The 19625-nt window shown below is 55.8% G+C and overlaps 1 protein-coding gene across 1 annotated transcript in view; it reads right to left on the bottom strand.

Annotated features, from left to right (window-relative positions):
• Positions 1-1690: 1690 nt before the first annotated feature.
• Positions 1691-19625, bottom strand: part of ZBTB46 (zinc finger and BTB domain containing 46) — a 37970-nt gene continuing 20035 nt past the window's right edge. Inside the window, exons 3-4 of the mRNA XM_049650434.1 lie at positions 7072-7247; positions 1691-4369 (exon numbers count right to left, since the gene is read on the bottom strand). Of these exons, the coding sequence (XP_049506391.1) occupies positions 3998-4369; positions 7072-7247 (548 nt within the window). The 3' untranslated portion in view covers positions 1691-3997. The remainder of the gene's footprint in view (positions 4370-7071; positions 7248-19625) is intronic.

Raw genomic sequence — 19625 nt, 5'->3', positions numbered from 1 at the left:
CCCCCCCCCCCCCCCCGCCCCCCGCCCCCATGCCAGCGCTCCCTGGACTGAGCCCCGCCATGGCCCCTGCACCCCCCCACCTCTCTGTGCCCGTGCTCCCTGCCCCCACCCCCACCTGCACTTCCTGGACTGAGCCCCCCACCCACCCCCATGCCCCACACCGTGCTGCTGCCTGCTGTCCAGGACTTTTTAAAGGAAAAAATAAGCTACCCCCGACTCCCCAGCCTGGGGCTTCTCCCAGCTGCAGGGTCTACTTTTTAACAGTGGGGGAAGTTGGTGACCCTGGACCCCCAGAGGTTGGGGGGGGGGGTTCTTGCCACTCAAAGTGCCTCTGAAGAAACCAGCCTTTTGCACTAAAGCCAACCTCAAGGCCGTCCCCCTGGCCCGGGGTCCCTGGGGGTGGCTGCCCTCCCTGCCCGTCAGCCCGTGGACTTGTCAGGGCGCTGAGGCCGAACTTCAGGGCCGCGTGGGGGCCAGTCTGTGATGCGCCCTGAGGGGAGGGGCCTCCTGCCTGCACTTAACCTGATGGTTCCAGGGCCCGGGGGCTGACCTTCGTCTCCTGTTTGTGAAGCTCAGGTGTCTCGAGTCTGGGCCATACCAGGCGAGGAGAAAAATTAAAGATTTGGGGTTTTTCCAGAAACTGTGTCTGCCTCCTGGGGGAAGGATGCGGAACCGGGACCCTGCCACAGGCAGGGGTGGGGGGCCAGCCCCAGACCACCAAGGGCTGGGGGGCAGGGGCAGTCACTCTGGCCACCTCCACCCAGGCTGAGGCCAGAGGAGGGGACACCGTGAAACACTCATGAGGCGTCTGCTTGAGCAGCAATTTCCCAGTTTATTGAAAGTGGAAGCTTTGCAAAAATGTCTAAGCTAACCCCGTCACAGAAAGGAACCCACAGGCAGGCCCGGAGCTCGCCGAGGCGGACAAGAATCGCAAGACCGCTAGAGAGGGTGCGCTGTCCGCCTGCCCTGTGGCCGCAGACGGTAGCAGCTGGACCCGTTACCAAAGCCCCCCCCCCCCCCCCCCGAGTATGAAACACGTCTCCGATACAAACACAGGTTTATGATGATTAATATAGAGTCGATAGAATATAGATCATCCCCAAGGGGAAAAAAAAACACAACAGTTTTTCAAACACTGCCCTTTTTTGTCTGTTTTGTTTTTGTTGACAGGTTGAAAGCATGTTGAAAAAATAAATATTTAAGAAAAGCACACACAGCACCCTCACTACAAGTAGTTCTGAAAGGGCCACGTACAAAACACAATATAGAAGCTAAAAAAGAAAAACAACCATGAAGTATGGCTTTCTTAAGCGTTGCACACGTCACAGGATGAGCGAAAATAAGATTATCTTTCATAATATTGCAAAAAGTTCCAGTTTTTGCATTTTCTCAGAGTTTTCTTTTTTAAAAAGGAAGATGTGCAAAGTTGGAAGCAGCAGCTGTGTCTCTCGAGTCGAGGTCCCTATTGAGTCCTGGCAGTGTTCTGACTGTTCCCCACAACCCAGAGTCCAAATGTACAACCCGGTCAGGATCCAGAGCTTGATACAAAAGTCATACGGGTTCCCTGCCCACCCCCACCCCAAAGAACTCCCCACTCAACGGACTGCATTTTCCACTTTGGTGTTGCAAACACCAAAATACACACAAGACACAAACGGAAAAGTACAAAACGTGAAATGTAATCTACACATTTTTTCCTCTTCATAAAAAAATATTTATTAGTTTAAACATCGATTTAAAAAAAAACCAGTCACGTAAAAAAACCTTTCGTTACACGTCTTTTCCCTCCACGCCTCCTGAGAGGTGACGGGTTCATCCCCGATGGCGGACAACCGCGGAGAGCTGAGGTTGCCACGCAGCAAACGCCTGGGGAGCTCGGGCAGAGCGGGGCCCTCGGTCGTCCGGTACAGTATTGGTTTTAAGGAAGAAGATGCCCCGTGGCACTGACAGCGAGCCCCCCAAAAGGCCAGCAAGGGCGGTCCAGAGCGGGGAGCGAGCGGGTCAGAAAGAGCGAGGTGTCCTGAGTGCGGAGGCACAGGTGGCCCGGGGTGCGGGCAGGACGGCCCGAGCGGGAAGGGGGGGGGGGGCCGGTAAGAAACCCAGAGACACTGTTGGTAGCAAAGGTCTGGTTTCCAAATACATTTATAAGAAAATCAGTCTGTGTAGAAAAGGGATCATAAAGTCGGGGAGGTACGCGGTTCTGAGGGCTCCGTGAGGGCTGCAGCCCGGGCCTCACCGGTGAGAGGCAGGAAGGGAAGTGTGTCCCAGAGCCCCTGCGCTGGCCTTGCCCACCGTGGGCGGGTGGGCAAGCAGGGCAGCCGGAGAGGGCTCGGTCACCGCGCGGTCACCACGCGGGACAGGAGTGCAGGAGGCCGGATGACAGCTCTGTGCAGGCCCTCTAACTGATGGGTACTCGGCTGACTGTATTTAAGACAAACACAGAAGTTGTGACCCCCCCTCCCCCCGCAGGGCTTCCTGCCAGCCCTGGTCCCCAGCACCCCCAACAGCAGCCTGGGCCCAAAGTGCTCCCGGCCACCATTGGAACCGAAGTTAGGGTCTTGTGGCATTTCCCTTTTTCCACCTGGAAAGAATATATGCGACGCAATGAAAAACCTGGTAAAAGCTTAGAGTCTGTGGAAAAAGAGAAAATAAAACCACCGTCTGCAACGGGGGCTCCAGCTGAGCACCCAGGGGAGTCTTTACGTGGCCTGAGTCTTGCCCAAGCCCGAGCCACGTGGGTGCGAGACGGAATGTCTTAGTGGTGAAGTGTCGTCAGGAACAGCTTTAACGAGGGAGAAGACAGACCAGTGTGTGTCCTGCGGCCCAGGGGAGGCTCCTCACAGCCAGGCCTGGCTTTCCACCCAGAAAATTAATAAAGAGGCGGGAGCGCATCTAAAGAGACCACGAGAGGACGGGAAAGACGACTCTGTTTCGTCAGGTGAGAAAATAATGCCAAACAAAGTATTTTTACGTAACTGCCTCAGGACGGCTCTGACTACTTGAAAAGTTTGCTTACCCACGCGGGGACGTGCGAGCAGCACACGGCAGCCAGGAACACTGCCTCCAGTGTTAGCAGCAACAAGGCAAGGGCACTCGGGAGGGTCAGGAGGACTGGCCCAGGCAGGGAGGACAGCAGAGCCCAGGGGATGAGGCCGCCCCCGGGCTCCCCGAGGAAGTGCACGCAGAACAAAGAGCCCAGGCCCCCCAAAAGGACCCAAGTGGCCAGGCGCGGGGAGCGCTGAGCCCTGCACCAGAGGAGCGTGGCACGTCGGTGGCCCATCGGTCCCCACCTGGCTGCCTCTGCCGGAAGATAGCACCTGGGGGTCCCCGGCCCCAGTGGGGGGCTTCTGCAGCTGTTTTATGTTAAGCACCAAAGCCCAGAGGCGGGAGGGCCACGGGCTTTCTGTACACCAGACCTGGGCTCCGCAGGCGGCCACAACAGCGGCAAGAGACTGCGGCGGTGGCCGCAGGCAGTGACCAGGCTGCTGAGAAGAGGGGAGCAGAGCAGGGGGCAGGGGGAGACTCCACACTGGACATCGGGCGTGGGCAAAACCTCCCTTAGCATCTCTTGGGCCTGTGGCCTCGGGGACCACGCTCACAACCGGGACCAGTGCTGACCTCGACCTGGCCATCGGGCTACGGTGTATCCCGAGGCCAGACTGGCCACACGGGCTCCCTCGACGCCCTATCTACATGTACCTGCTGGGGATCCTTTATCTGTCCCCACAGACACGTCGGACTGTGTGCTCTCCTGGGCTCAACCCCACCCCGTGTCCCCCAACATGCCGTTCGGTTCCAGAGCCCTTACTTCCTGGGGTCATGCCTGCCTGTGAGCCTCAGGGTGGTGTGTGTGTGTGTGTGTCTGGGGGGCGGGAACAGAATAATGGGGGAGGAAGGGGGTCAGCATGGCCTGGCGGCAGGCAGGACACACACACACACACACACACACACACGCACACACAGGAGAGGGTGGTGCCGTGCCACCCCAGCCCGGCGCCTAGGAGATCCAGAAGTCCTTGTCCGGTGCCCCTGGGGGGCTGCCAGGACCCCGCGGAGAGTCCTCGTCCCCCTTCTCGGCCGCCAGCAGCGCGTCCTCGTGGGCCAGGCCCACCTCGTCCTCGTCCTCACACAGCTCCTCCTCGCCCTCCCCCCGCGGGTCGTCGGGATCTTCCAGGTAGGGCCCGTCGCCAGGGAACAGCTCGGGGGAGCCCTCAGTGCCGCCTCCGTCCAGGGGACCGGCCACACCGCGGCCTGCGCAGTCGGCACAGACACCGTGGCGCCGGGAGCCGTGCTTGATGCCCACGCTGGCGGCTGACATGAACACCCGACTGCACAACTTGCACACGTACTTCTTGTCCTTGCTGTGGACCTGTGGAGGGATGGGCGGTCAGTGCAGGAGGGAGGAGAATGCAACTTTAATTCTTCATATTTTTCTGAATTCTCCAGTGTTCTAGAGCAATCGAGTAAATACTGTTCCTGCAATAAATACACCACCAGTGGCATGATGGTGGAAGAGGGTTTGCCAAGCTGTGTCCTTCCTTCGCACTCGGGGCGCCCCCTGACTGATGGGTCACTGTCCTGGGGGCTGCACCCTCTGAAGGGACCCCTTCACGAGTCCCGGGCTAAGGGCCCCTCCACCCCCCAACTCAGTGGCACCACAGACTGACATGAGCAGTCCACCTTCCCCGTCAAACCCGTCCACAAATCCCAACCATGAAGACCACTGTGTCCCCAGGCACGGGGAAAGCTGGGCCCACACGTTCTGATTCTAGAAATGGAGCATGAAACGACTTGGTCCCCGGGGCCCTCCTGCACCTTCTCTGTTGTGTCTTAAACCCAGGCTTCCTCAACACTCTCACAACAGAAACTGTGTTCTGAGAGCAGGCTGGGCAGTGGGGGGGGGGGGGGCAGGGCCCACTGAGGCCCCTCAAAACCTGGGGCTCCCACGCGGGGAACTGAGGGCTGTGCCAGGACACCCAGGAGCGACAAAGGCGTCTCAGGGAGCCACTCGGCCAGCACCAGATGGCCCGGCACCTGTCCTAACAAACAAACGGAAGCAAGGGAAAAAGAGAGGATGCGGGCACCATGGCAACCCGTGGCTCCCGGCTGGTGGCAAGCAGCTCCTGAGACCTCACCGTCCGGACCACCCCTGGCCAGCCCGCCGCCAGCCCCTCTGTCTGCTGAGCGGGCACCGGCGTCTGCACAGAAGGGCCGCTGCGGGACAAGATGGCATAGGGCGCCCCTACTGCCACCTGCTGTCAGCAGGGCTTCAGCCTCCTTGGGGTCGGGGGCCCCCGGCAAATTAAAGGGGAAGATCCAGATTCTCTTCTCAGAAAAAAGCAAGCCCAAAACATCGGTGGGTACGTGTTCAGGGATTTACGACCCTCCCTGAAGCCCAAACACAAACCCAGCATGGCAACCTGGCCCATCCAAGGTAGCAGCCACACTGAGCCTCAAATGGGATGGATGCTTCCTAAAGCGATGACGTGGTTTTGCTAAAGAAAGACGGAGTAACCCGGCAGCGACAGCCCTCCAGCACTTCCGCGTGGCGGGACACCACTCATCTCTTGACCGGGAGCAGCGTGGGCAGCGGGGCGCACGTTCCCCTAAGTTGCCGTACACAGTCTGCTAACGTGACCCCTGTGCTCTCAGGGTGGACTCTGGGAGATGAGCGAAACGAGACACAGGGCAGTTCCGGGGCCCGTGCCGTCCAGCCAGCCTGTGGCTGCCGACCCCACGGACCTGCCCCCGGGTCCAGGACTGCCACTTTCCCGCTCCGCTCGACCCCATCTGGGGAGACACTGCAGGATGGGGTCACAGGCGACCCTCAGTCAGATGGGCTGGGCACATCCACCCTCAGGACTGTCTCCCCTCCCGCTTTGCTGCCTGACCTCACGGGAGCTTCTCCAGGGTGTCCTCACCCCCAAATAAGTGCCCCCCGCTGGGCTGGGAAGGATGCCCCTTGCAGGGGGCCAAATGGAGGATCCAAGGAGAGTAAATCTGGACGTGACCCCAAAGTGAGCCAGAGCCCCCCACTCGCCCCACGGACAGATGTGCACAGCAAAAGACCCCGCTCATCCACGTGGCTCACCCCGCCAGCAGCCAGGCCTGAGACTCTCACCTTGCCACCTGCTGCCCTTGTGCTAGGGCACACCCAGGTCACCCTCACCACTGCCAACACAGTCCCCCCACACCTCCTGGGGGGGGGGGGGTCTGCTCCTGATGTCATCAGATCAGCATGACATAGGGCTCCAGCCAAGTCTGTGCACCTCGCAGGTGACTCTCAACACCTCTGAGACCCCCAAACTCGTGACGTCGCCCCAGCGCCCTCTCCCTGCGCCCCCATGGCACACGCTGGGGGCTCTGGGCACCTGACAACCCAGGGCGGCCTGGAGCTGTAGTCTCACGATCTAATGGCTGCAAGCTCCAGGTGGCCCCACCCTCAGCCCTGAACTCCACCGTGTCCAAGGAAGACTGCACACTGCGGGGAACCTTGTGGTCCACCCCGCCCCCACGGTTACAACCCACAAGAGTCCCTTGCCCTGTGTCTTTTGGCGAATCTGCCTCCCTGTTTCAAGATGACCTTCTCCCATCACTTCCTGCCAAGCAAATCCATCCGTTGGCATCTGCTCCCTGGCAACTGCCAGCTAAGGGCGCCCACAAGACAGGTAACCAAACGTCTTACAAGGCCACGGGGGGAGCAGAGGCCGGGTCTCACCACCACTCGGAGCCCAGGCACAGAGGAAGGGACCTCACGGTGGGACCCACGGGGCCAGGGGAGGTCCTGGCAGGGGGAGGAAGCACTTGCCAAGGCCAGGCTGAGGGCTGGGGCTGGGGGTGATGTGGCCCCTGCCCTCAGCACCCCGACCCTGGGTGGGGTTCAAGGTGGTGTGTCCCCCATCACTCGGGCACCCCACATCACCTTCCCGCACACCTCAGCCCCCCACAGTGTGCCCTGGCCAAACCCGTGCGGAACCCAGACCCCGCCCAGAACCCGGCCCAGCCCCACCCCCCCGACCCCGCCCCGGACCCCGCCCCGGACCCCGCCCAGGACCCCCCGCGCGCGCTTACCAGCGTGTGCCGCTTCATGTGCTCGCGCCGCGTGAACTTCTTGCCGCAGATCTCGCAGGGGTAGGGCCGCTCGCCCGTGTGGGAGCGCATGTGCCGCTTGAGAATGCACTGGTGCATGGCCGAGAAGCTGCAGTACGGGCACTTGAACTTCTTCCTGATCACCGTGAACTCGTTGACTGAAAGACAGCAGACCAGCCGGTCAGCGTGCAGCCCACCGGCCCCAGCAAGGCCCTGGCCCCTGCAGACTGCCCCCAAGCACCCCCGGCGCCCGGCCCCTGCCAAGGGCTCTTCCAGGAGGTCTGGTGTCAGAGGTGCTGGGAGGGCCGGGGCCAAAGGTCAGAGCCCTTTTTCAAGGCTTCCGCTTTTTTAAGAAAGAGACCTTCTCAGACACAGCCAGTATCTTACCCATCAGCATCCGGTACCCCGTGGTGTCCACATGCAGAATCGTAACAAAGACACAGGTATAAAGACAGGAAGCCAGAGGACGGCCCCCCAGCCCGCAGTGCTGCTCACGGCCACAGGCGGACGGTGCCCAGCAGGCAGTCGGGCAGAGCCACCCTGTCCAAACATCTGCAGGCCGGTGGCATTGCATTTTGTGCCCAGAGGAAAGGAGCCTGCCTGAGCAGCTAGTGGACAGAACCAAGGGAGACGCCTGGGCCAGCCCCAAATGTGCCACAGCGGCCGGGGGGGTGGGGGGGGCTCCTCCCGCCCACACTTATTTCCACACTTCAGAGAATGACGCCATGGGCCCCACAGGGGTCACCCCTGTGGCCAGCTTGAGCACATGGCTGGGGCCACACTCCACGCCAGGATGTGGCCATACCCTCAGAATCATCTCGTTCCACATTCCAGGTGGCCTCTTGGTCAAGAATGTCAAGGGGGTTGGGGTCCCTGGTCCCACAGTGGGGTCCTCAGTGTGAAGGGCTCCACTGGGCACTGGGCAGCTTATCCTGAGTGGTGCCCTTGGCGACGGGGACCCACAGACACCACAGTGACCCCGTCTGGAACACACATTAACCTAAAGACGTCCTGAAGACAGATTTCACTGGGATTGCTGGGAGCAGCCAGATCTTGGGATCTCATTTCCTGCTGTGAAAGGTGGACATCTGTCTGGATGCAGCTTCCTGGGCCCTCGCATCGCCTTACACTCTGGAGGGCACTTGCCCGACTGCACACCAGCACCGGCACCCAGAAGACAGACCAAGGGTAACAACGGTCAAGACCAAAGGTGGGCTGCTGGAATGAACCCCAGCAGGGGTGTGGACACCGTCAGCTGGCAGTCTTCCTCCACACCCTCAGACCCCTGCCAAATGTCCAAGTGTGGCAGGGGCTGACCCCACTCACAGCTGCCCCTGGAGGTGCCCAGGAGGCAGATAAGAAAACCGGCACCCCAGAGTAACGTAGCCCAAGACAGCGGGACCCAGGAAAGCTAAGGCGACTCAGACCCTGGGCCCCTCCTGCCGGAGGGGACCAGCCAGCCTGCCAGAAGCGTGGGCCACCCACCAGGCCGCCCAGAGGCAGGGACCCTCCCTGCCATCTCCGTGAGCCCTGCCCCGTGGCCCCAACTCCATTCTGCTGTTCACACCTCAGCCCTGGGCGTGTCGCCATGGAAATGACGCTGGCTGAGCTGTGCAGAGCAGAAACCGCGGACGCACCGGCCCCTGGACTGGCCTGCTTCGAGCTGGGCCTCACTCCCACACCTCTGTTCCTAGGATATGACCACTTCGGTGTGGGGGGACGCTGCTTCTCTCCCTGCTCTTTTTTTTTTTTTTTTTAAACATTTATCCATTTTTGAGAGTGAGAGAGACAGAGCATGAGCAGGGGAGGGGCAGAGAGAGAGGGAGACACAGAATCCCAGGCAGCTGCAGGCTCCGAGCTGTCAGCACAGAGCCCGACGCGGGGCTTGAACTCATGGACTGCGAGATCATGACCTGAGCTGAAGTTGGATGCTTAACCGACTGAGACACCCACGCGCCCCTGCTCTTTCTTTTTAAGTTGGCTCTACGCCCAATGTGGGGCTTGAACTCACGACCCCAAGATCAAGAGTTGGGTGCTCGGCCGACTGCACCAAGCAGGAGCCGCAAAGTAGCCTCTGCTCTTTTTTAAGTGTTTCTCTCAAGAACCCTTAAAAGGCATCTAAAAAATCAAGTGACCCAGGTTTCTGTATTTTCCAGTGAGACCATCCACCCACCACGTGCCTGAGAGCTGAGGACCCCGGGGCTTCTCGACACCCCTCGGAGAGCCGATCCCTACAGGGACACACTCCCAGGAAGACTTTACCCCCACTCAGGCCATCACGGCCCCCACACTAAGCCACGTGGACTTCATCACAGCTCACGGCCAACGCCACTGCGGAGCCTTGCTGCCGGCTCGCCTCACGGTTTCTGTGCCCGTGGAAAGGGTGCCAAGCCCCCACCGTGCCTCTCAGAAATCTCAATCCCGTCCAAAGAAGTAAAGCATTTTCCTAAACTTAGGAGCTTTTAACATGCATTTGCTTGCACACACGCACACGTCGGGGGGGGGGGGAGGCGGGAGCTGGGGACAGGAGGGAAGGTGCAGCCGGGGGAAGGGGTGACGCCAGAATGCTGCAGAGAACATGACAGCCAGCAGGAGACAGGGAAAACCACCAGTAACCCATCCCACAAGGTGGCCTCAGCTGACACCTGTCTTTGGAGTCCCGTTTCTACACATAAACATATTGTTAAGTCACAGAACTGGAATCGTCACGTACCGTCATACAGAACTGCTTCAGACAGAAGCTTCGTGCCAGCCTGGGTCAGCCCCAACTCACGGTGACCACCTTTCCATGCTATGCTTTCCAGTGGCAGTTTCACACACGTTTGTTTGTCTGTGTGACTGAGCCCATGAGGCCCCCGCGAGAGGTCCGCGCATCTGAACACCTGCCGAGGGTGTGCCCTGAGGAGGAGCACGGGGACCGGCTCCCCCAGCCCCGGCCCCGGCCCCGCGGCCAGGAGCCCCGAGGCCAAGCGGGCGTGACGGCGGTCACCACAACTGCTGGGCGAGCGGCCACGGGCTGGGGAAGAGAGCTGCAGGCGGGTTTCTGGGCTGTTGAGAGGGCAGCCTGCGGGCCCAGCGGCTTCTTCAGCCGAGAGGAGCCGCCCTTCCTTTTTTTTTAAATTTTTTTTTTCAACGTTTTTTATTTATTTTTGGGACAGAGAGAGACAGAGCATGAACGGGGGAGGGGCAGAGAGAGAGGGAGACACAGAATCGGAAACAGGCTCCAGGCTCTGAGCCATCGGCCCAGAGCCTGACGCGGGGCTCGAACTCACGGACCGCGAGATCGTGACCTGGCTGAAGTCGGACGCTTAACCGACTGCGCCACCCAGGCGCCCCGAGGAGCCGCCCTTCCTAAGGGAGGGCCCGGAGGAAGGGGGCTGCCGGGTGCTGCTGGGGCTCTGGTCCCCAGGGCGGGGGGCTCCGGCACCCCCCACGGCAGGACCCGGGACACGGGGACGCACACTAGGAGCTCTGAGCTGTGGGGGACGTCTGTCTGGCCGTGCCGGTCACACCTGGCACAAGTGGTCTCATCTGCCTCTGCAGGCCCGGCCGCCCCGTCAGTCAGTGGACTCTGGGAGGGAAAGGGAGACGAAGTGAACTTTTATGTTATTTTATTTAAAACCACCTTTTTTTTGAGAATGTGTTTAGTCATAGCTTCTATAAACACGACAGTTAAAATGCTGAATTACATATTCCAGCCTTCTGTATTTAACAACTCAGACGAACATGTGAAAAAAATTTCTCCGTGCAGAAGTGCATTTTTCCCTAGAAAAACAATTTAGCTCACACAGGCACGGGAGTGAGTAAGGCTCCCCTTCAGGGCCCCTCCCCGGGAACGCAGCCCCCGTGCGGCTACGGGACGCTTGAAACATCCTCTGAAGTCACCCTGTCCCAGCACGTTTTGGTGTTTTCTTAGTTTCCTGTCTCGGCCAGAACACAACACCACAAGCTGGGCAGCTCTAAAGCAACAGAAATCTACCGTCTCCCGGCGTGGAAGTCAGAGTCCGAGGTCCAGGCAGGGCAGGGCCGCTGCCTCTGGGGGCTCCAGGCGGTCCAGGCGTCCTGGGCCTGAGGTCACGTCCTCCCCTTCTCTGTCTCCCTCACGTGGCTCCTTCTCTGTGGGTCTCCTCTCTGTCTCTTCCAAGGACACTTGTCACTGGACTTAGCTCCAACGTGGACATTCCAAGATGACCTCATTTAATTACCTCTGCAAAGACCCTTTTTCCCAAACAGGGTCACACTCAGAGGTTCCGGGTTTTAGGACATGGACACAGCTTATGCGGTGGGGGGGGGGGGGCACCATTCAAGCCACTCATTTAGTGGCCGGCACCGTAAGCACGGAGGGAAATGTTCATTGGCTGTCGTGACCGAAATAACTTACTCTTGGAAAGAACCTAACACTTCTAGGACCTGTGATTTACAGTCTGTGTATCTTAGAAAAACTTTCAGCATCACACAGCGTCCTTCTCATAGACACTAATAAAGCCCTAAGAGGCCAATGATGAAAGAGCAATTGAAATAAACGAAAGAGCGCAGATACCATTAAATTGGAACAGACGCTCTGCCCATCTGTCCCCAAAACTGAACCCTCTGGCCTGGGACCAAGCATGCCAGCAAAATAGCAAGCTTCAGTGATCAAGGAGCAGGGCTTCAGAAGCTGGCACCAGCTTGACTAGAATAAATTCAGTGACACTCGACTATGATTTTACAGAAGTGTATCTACGAGGACACTGCTCGGCAAGCACCACTGCCCCCCTGCCCCCCGTCCTGGACCTCCCCGGCTCCGTGCGGGGCCGCAGGAGGATCGGCTCTGTCACAAAGATCCGCCATTCAAGCGAACATTCCACGACTATTTCGTGATATCATCAGAGACTCCAAGGAACCGCTAGTACGACAAATGGAGTGGGCAGGTTGCAGACAGGTGCACAGGGAAGTTTCTCCAGAAGAGCACGCGAGTCTACCCATATCGCCGTCTGGATTTTTTAGCCTACCTCTGATGACAATTTCCAAGAGACTCCACTTCATGTGAACCCCACTTTGCTTTCCTGTTTACAAATTTATTGGGCTATCGATTATTTTGTGTTAGAATAGAGTGAAGCTATGCTATGTCCAAATTATCTTTGAAAGCTTCCTAACCTTACATGAAGTGCTCGTACCTGAACTGTACGGCTCAGTGAATCTTGACCGACGTTCGCACCCACGTGACCACCATGTACGTCAGGACTCTGCACGTCCGCAGCACCCTGAAGGTGCCCCTGGTCCCCTCCTAGTCAATGTCCCCCCATAGGCAATGACCGTTCTGCCCTCCGTCACCATACGTTTGCTTCAGGGTGGGATCGCACACTCGGGCCCGGCGTTATTCTCGTAACATAGTCTGCAACAGTCACCACATCGCTGCCTGGAGCTGGGCTGTTCTTGTTTGTTGCTGCATAGTATTCCATGGTATGACCACATGACCACGCACCCATCTTACAGCTGAAGGATATCCGACCTGAGGACAGTGGTGCTCAGACGGCTCTCATACATGCCTCCTGCTGAACAGGGCTCTCCCTTCCGTTGGACATAAACCCGAGACAGGAATGCCTGGGCCACAGGGTACTTGGACGTTCCATCTTGGTAGGTACCAAGAGGTGTTTCACGTGGCTGTGCCAATTTATGTTCCCTCCAGCCACACATGAGTATCCCAGCTGCCGCATCTTCCCAGAGACCAGGCATCGCCGATCTGTCGGTCTCTGCGCTCCTGCCCCTGGTGGCCCAGGCGCCACACATCTCCCATCCACTGGAGACACTGAGCCCACCGGTGAAGTGCTTGTTCAAGTCTTCTCATGGATTTGCCAAGTTGCCTCTTTCTTAGATTTTTAAAGTTTCATGTATTCTGAATGTGACTCTTTTGTCAGATATATTTATGGCAAACATTTTCTCTACTCTGTGACTGGCCTTTTACTCCCTTTAAGATACTGTTAGTGGACAAATTAATAAACTTAATGAAGTCCATTTTTTCAGACTTTTATTATTAGTGATTTTTATGAACTGCTTAAGAAATTACCACCATGGGGGCGCCTGGGTGGCGCAGTCGGTTAAGCGTCCGACTTCAGCCAGGTCACGATCTCGCGGTCCGTGAGTTCGAGCCCCGCGTCAGGCTCTGGGCTGATGGCTCGGAGCCTGGAGCCTGTTTCCGATTCTGTGTCTCCCTCTCTCTCTGCCCCTCCCCCGTTCATGCTCTGTCTCTCTCTGTCCCAAAAATAAAAAAAAATAATAAAAAATGTTAAAAAAAAAAAAAAAAAGAAATTACCACCATGATCAGAAGCTATTCTCTCCTAGGGCTTCTTCTAGAAACCTGTTACTTTTTATAATCAGGCTTATGATCCATCCCAAATTAACTTTTGTGCTTGGCCTGAGGCAGAAATCAGGATCCATTTTCCTCCTCGACATCCGGTCCCCTGAGAACCACGCACGACATCCAATTCACTGAAAACCACATACGACATCTGGTCCCCTGAGAACCACGCACGACATCCGATTCACTGAGAACCACGCACGGCATCTGATCACCGAGAACCCCGTACGACATCCGGTCCACTGAGAGCCACGCACGATATCCGGTCCCCTGAGAACCACAGACTGGAAAGAACGGCGGGGGCGCCCCCACCCATGTCAGGGTCTGAGCCAGACTCCGCTCCGCGGTCGGCTTGTCCGTGGATCACTGCAGCTCTGTAATCCTCGCGTCCACGAGCTCTCCTTCTGCAAGAGGCAGCCTCCACTGTGTCCACACTCCTTCTCCCCTGGACTCTGGTGCGTGCACATCTGGGGTCCTGGGGTAGCCCCTCTGGGGTTGGCCGATTCCAGGAGATAATAAATAACTTTCCTCCAGCTAAGCCTTTCACATGCGAGCCAACTCTCCCACTGCCTCACCCAGCACCACACAACCAGCCCCCGCGAGCCACTAAAGTCAGTCAAACTGGCCATCCTGAGCCTGCCGGCTCTCTCCCACGTTTGGTCCCATTGGTCCCGAGGAGGCCACAGTCAGGGCTCCTTCCCCGGCTGACCTGGTACATCCGGGTCTGATAGAGTGTTTTCTAAGGAATTTGAGCGTCCCCCCCCCCCAACTTGTCAAATGTGTTGGCATAAAACTGTTCACAGTATTTTATTATTGTCTAATGTCCACAGGATCTTAGCGGTGATCTTTCCAACACCTTTTATTTACAATTAGCACTGCCTTCTATTTGTGCTGATCACTGTTGATAGGAGTTCATTAGCTTTATTGATCTTTTCAACACACCGATGTTCCGTTTTGTTCACTTTCCCACTGGATGTCGGATTTCTAGTTCATTGGGCTTAATTTGCTATTCTTTTTCTCATTTCTTGACCCCAAATTCGCCTCAGTGCAGCTACAGGCATGAGGTCCCTCATGCATCGTGTCAGTCCTGATGGCTTCTATTTTCATTATCACCTGGTGGAAAATAGTTTATAATTTCCATTGTGACCTATTCTTGGACTTGGGGATTATTTAGAAGTATGTTGTTTGCTTTCCCAACATTTAGGGGATGTTCCAGTACCTTTTTGCTGTTATTTATTTATTTGTCAATTTAATTTCACTGAGGTCAGAGAACACGCTACGATTCCAGTCCTTCGGTTCTGAGACCTGCGCCGTAGCCACACTTACCCTTCGACTCTGTTCATGCCTCAGGTGCACTGGGAAGAGTCTGCGCCTGTTGCGTGTGAATTCAGATCGGCTACTTGTGCTGTTACAGGTGGCGCATCCCCGGACTGGCGTGGGAGACGCCTAACCCAGCAGCAAGTCGAATCCAGCGATAGATGAAACAAACACCTTGACCAGGTGGATTTACTACAGAGATTCACGGTTCGTGTAACATCTGAAAGCTGTTCAGATCTCTGTCCTCCCTCACACTTGTCCGCTGTCCTGTCAATCACTGAGAAGACGTGCCAAAATCCCTGACTCTAACGTGGGCTCGTCTTACTCCTTTGACGGCGTTCGACTTTTACTTCCTATGTTTTTTATTTTGAGAGGGAGAGAGACAGGGACAGAGACAGAGAGACACAGAGAGAGAGAGAGCGGTAGGGAGGGCAGAGGGGGTGAGAGAGAGAATCCCGAGCAGGCTCCACCTCAGGGCAGAGCCCGACGTGGGGCTCGATCTCATGACCCTGAGATCATGACCTGAGCCGAAATCAAGAGTCAACCGCTCAACAGACTGAGCCACCCAGGCACCCCTCCTTCCTATACTTTAATACTAAATACATGCACTTAGGGTTGTCACATTTCCTACAGAATTGACTCTTTCATCATCCTGGAACGTCTCTTGAGTAATAGTTCTTCAGTTTACTTTGACATTAAGATTAAAGATTTCCTTTAGGGGTTTCCTTGGTTTATCTTATTTATCGCTTTGCTTTAATGCTTTTTGTGTTCTTATCTATGACTTATGTCACCTACAAACAGTACACTTTTTTAAAGCAGATTTTTTCATCTTTTTATTGGAGTCTTTAGTCTATGGGTCATGACAGGTACAGCGGGGTGAAACCTATCATCTTAATTTGTGTGGTTATTTGTGTGGTTCTCCTGTCCTTTATGTGTTTTGTTCCTTTATGCCTCCTTGCCTGCCTTATTTCAAATGAATCAAGTTTTATTCCATTTTTTTCTCTTCATAAGCCTTTAGCTGTACTTTACCACTTTTGCCATTATTTACATGACTTCAAGAAGAATCCAAGAACCACTCAAGCTCATTTATCCCGGACCCTTTGTGCTGTTAATGTCATGCATTCGACTCCAATTCCCGTTTAAAACTCTGGAAGAAACTATAAATGTTGTTTTAAACAACCGAGATGCGTTTGCAGCACTCACGTGGTCAATTCTGTGGGTCGCCTGCCAAGGGCCACCCTCCAGCCAGCGTGGGGTCAGCCGGCAGTGAACTCTCGGGTCGGTTTGTGTGTTTGGACAACAACATCTTCACGCGGCCCCGATCGGTGAAGGGCATCTCTGTGGGCACATCAGAGGGCAGGCTCCCTGCGGTACTGGTAGGTGTCGCTGTGCCAAAGAGTCGACATCAGTTGTTGCTCCCCCGAAAGGGGAGACTTTTCTTCACCGGCTGCTTTTTTTAAAAATTTTTTTCTCAACGTGTATTTATTATTGAGAGACAGAGAGACACTGAGCATGAGCAGGGAAAGGGCAGAGAGAGGGGGAGACACAGAATCCGAAGCAGGCTCCAGGCTCTGAGCTGTCAGCACAGAGCCCAACGCGGGGCTCGAACTCACAAGCTGCGAGATCATGACCTGAGCTGAAGTCGGACGCTCAACTGACCGAGCCACCCAGGCGCCCCATCCGGCTGCTTTAAGATGTTTCTTTTTGTTGCTGGTTTCCAGTAGTTTGACCATAATGTGCCCAGATATTGTTTCCTGTTGCTTTATTCTGGAATTCATTCTGCTCTGGGGTTCCTGAGCTTCTGAAATCTGTAGGTTGACGTCTTTCATCAGCTTTGGGAAACTGAACTTCTGTCCCACGTCCTCCTATCTCCTTCTGGAATTCTAGTTACTCATGCATTCAGCATTTTCACTGTGTTTCCTGTGCCTCTTTGCTTTTATTCCATTCTTGGGTTTTTTTCCTATGAGCTTCCTAGTTCACTAACCCTACCTTACGCTGTATGCAGACTGCTATTAAACCATGTAGTGAATCCCTAATTTCAGATATTATACTTTCATTTCCAGAATGTTCCTTGAATATGTCAGTAGTGGGTCTTCATGTCCCTGCCAGGTGAATGTGCTGTGTGCCCGCCTTCCCTGGAGGGATTCGGTCATGTGGCTCTGTCACTTAGCACGTGCTGTCACCTCTTCCTAGACACCAGGCATGGCTGATGAGACAGCGGGGACGCTACCCGTGGGGTCAGTTAAGGTTTTATTGCATGTTGTTATGACTTCTGTTGAGCAGATAGATTCGGGACGATCACCCTCCCCTGTGGAGCTTTGCCTTAGCTCTTGTTGGGGCTAAATTTGGTCTCATTTGGTTTTGGTCTTACTCTGAGGGAGTGACTCTCACATTCAAAGTGTGGCCCCTCCGGGGTCTCTGCTGAAAGCCCAGGGTGTCTCCTTGCCTCCCTCCCTGGGCCTGAACTGCCCTACCCCGCCCCCCCCCGTGTCCCAGAGCCGCACAACCGTGGAGATCTCTGCTCTGTGCATGGCTCACGAGTTTAAAGGGCTCGTGTGCAGAACTGGGGGCTCCTCCTCTGTGGGTTCTTGCTTTTTGAGATTTGCTCCTCCAGTCCCAGCCACTCTGGGTGCCCCGAAGGACACCCTCCATGTTCTTGCATAGCAAGCACACTGCTGCTCTGTGCTTGGCCTGCTTCCTGTCCCCCCGTTTGGGAAATCCACCAGCAAAACCTCAAGGTGAAAACATAGCTCGTCCTGTGTGCTCTTCCACTCTCTAGGAGCACAGCCCCATATGTGCCACCTGAGCTGGCCAGTCTCCAGGGTGTGTGTGTGTGTGTGTGTGTGTGTGTGTGTGTTCGCCGGATTTTCAAATGGTTTTTGCCTGGAGAGTAAGCCCAATACAAGCCAGTCATGGCTGAAACTACAAGATCAGAGAGTTTTCCTTAAAATAGAGCAATGCCTTTTCCCCAGCGCTGGAGTTATATACACAAGTGCAAAACCAGCAATAATCAAGACTAGATTATATATTGTGTCTGGATTTTGGGGTCTTTCTGATTTTTTAGGTAAACTCTATACCCAACGTGGGACTCGAACTCACAACCCCAAGGTCAAGTGTCACCCGCTCAGCGACTCGGCCAGCTAGGCGCCCCTGGATGATATATTTTAAATGCAATCTAAATTAGTAATTTAATATCCCCAAGTGACGGGGCGCCTGGGTGGCGCAGTCGGTTAAGCGTCCGACTTCAGCCAGGTCACGATCTCGCGGTCCGTGAGTTCGAGCCCCGCGTCAGGCTCTGGGCTGATGGCTCGGAGCCTGGAGCCTGTTTCCGATTCTGTGTCTCCCTCTCTCTCTGCCCCTCCCCCGTTCATGCTCTGTCTCTCTCTGTCCCAAAAATAAATAAAAACGTGGAAAAAAAAAATTTAAAAATATCCCCAAGTGAGTAGAAGACTTCAATTCTATACACGCATGCACACACGTGAGCCCCTGCGACATGGGACTGACAGCCACGTCTGTGGCATCTGTCATTCCCCAGCACGTGAACACGGCAAATACACCAAGAGGCCCGAAGCGAATACAGATGTGGAGCGGGTTATGTGGCAGTAAATATACCTAAACAAGAGCCAACTGTTTATTACTGAAATTCTGTGTTCAAGAGACATTGATGTTACATATTGATAAGTTTTTAAAAAACTCTTTGAGATCAATCCATGAGCCACAGTATTTCAATGAGAAATTCAACAAAATACGAGCAATGGATATCTAAATGCACCTGCTGAAAACTCCATATTACGTGGCTGTACAGTTTTAAGGGAAATAATGGTAAATATAAGAACCCAATCAGACAGCTATCTATTCTAAAAATGTTTCTTGCGCCTCTTATCACTGGACCATCGACCACAAACCTATTTCTTTCTTCTTACAAACCTATTTCTCTTAGGCACCATCTAAGAGGATGGTACCTGTCTGAAACGTGTTAACTGTTTTACAATTTTTAAGTCATCTCCACACCCAGCGTGGGGCTCGAACTCACAGTCCCGACATCAAGACTTGTGTGCTCCACCGACTGAGCCAGCCGGGAGCCACAACCGTTTTAAAATTTTAACCACAGCCTTTCAGCACAACAGCACAGACAGACGGTCCCCAGTGCAGATGTCCACACTCCATCCACCCCGGGGAAAAGTCCTCCAAGTGAGCAAATAAAGGGAAAAGCAGCCACCGGACCCCTGTGTCCCCACCTGGTGAACTCAGAACCCAGACAGCCACACAGGCTCTTTTGCCAGTGTCCACATTTCGGCCGGGACTGCCGGGCCAGGCCAGCCGCAGCGTGGCCGGGGCTGGGCCCGGGAGGGTGGGGGCCGCCTGGCAGAGCGATGGGGAAGCCCCGCCCTCTCAGAAGCCAAGCCACTTCCGCCTCCGCTCACTCCGCAGCCGGGACTGGGGCCGCCCGCTTCCCTCCTGGGAAAGCACCCGCTGCCCTGCCGGCGAAAGTGAGCCTCCGGGCCCCGGGCAGCCCGCCACATCCCCAGCCACCTGCTCCGTGCCAGTGAGCAGAGGTGCGGCCCAACACGTCCAACAGAGGCGGGCAAGCAAACACAAGGCATTCTTTCTGAAAGGAAGCCGTTTCGGTAACTCTCCTTCACACCTGGAGAGAGACGTCGTGAGACACACACATCAAGAGCGTCGTGCGGAGGCCCTGTCCTCGGATTTTTCCAGACAGCAGTGGGGTCAGAGCTATCAGGTTCCTTGCTGCAGGGACGGCGGCATACTTCTCTGCCCCCGCAGACGGCAAACCCTACAACATCCGGGTGAACCCCAGCCCTGTCGCCCAGAGGAGCCCCGCCCACCTGCCCACCAGCAGGGCACTGGAAGGCCTTCTGCA

The sequence above is a fragment of the Panthera uncia genome (assembly GCF_023721935.1).
Source record: "Panthera uncia isolate 11264 chromosome A3 unlocalized genomic scaffold, Puncia_PCG_1.0 HiC_scaffold_11, whole genome shotgun sequence".
NCBI classification, from domain to species: domain Eukaryota; kingdom Metazoa; phylum Chordata; class Mammalia; order Carnivora; family Felidae; genus Panthera; species Panthera uncia.
Note: the sequence above shows the minus strand (reverse complement) of the source record. Positions and strands in the feature narration are given on the sequence as shown.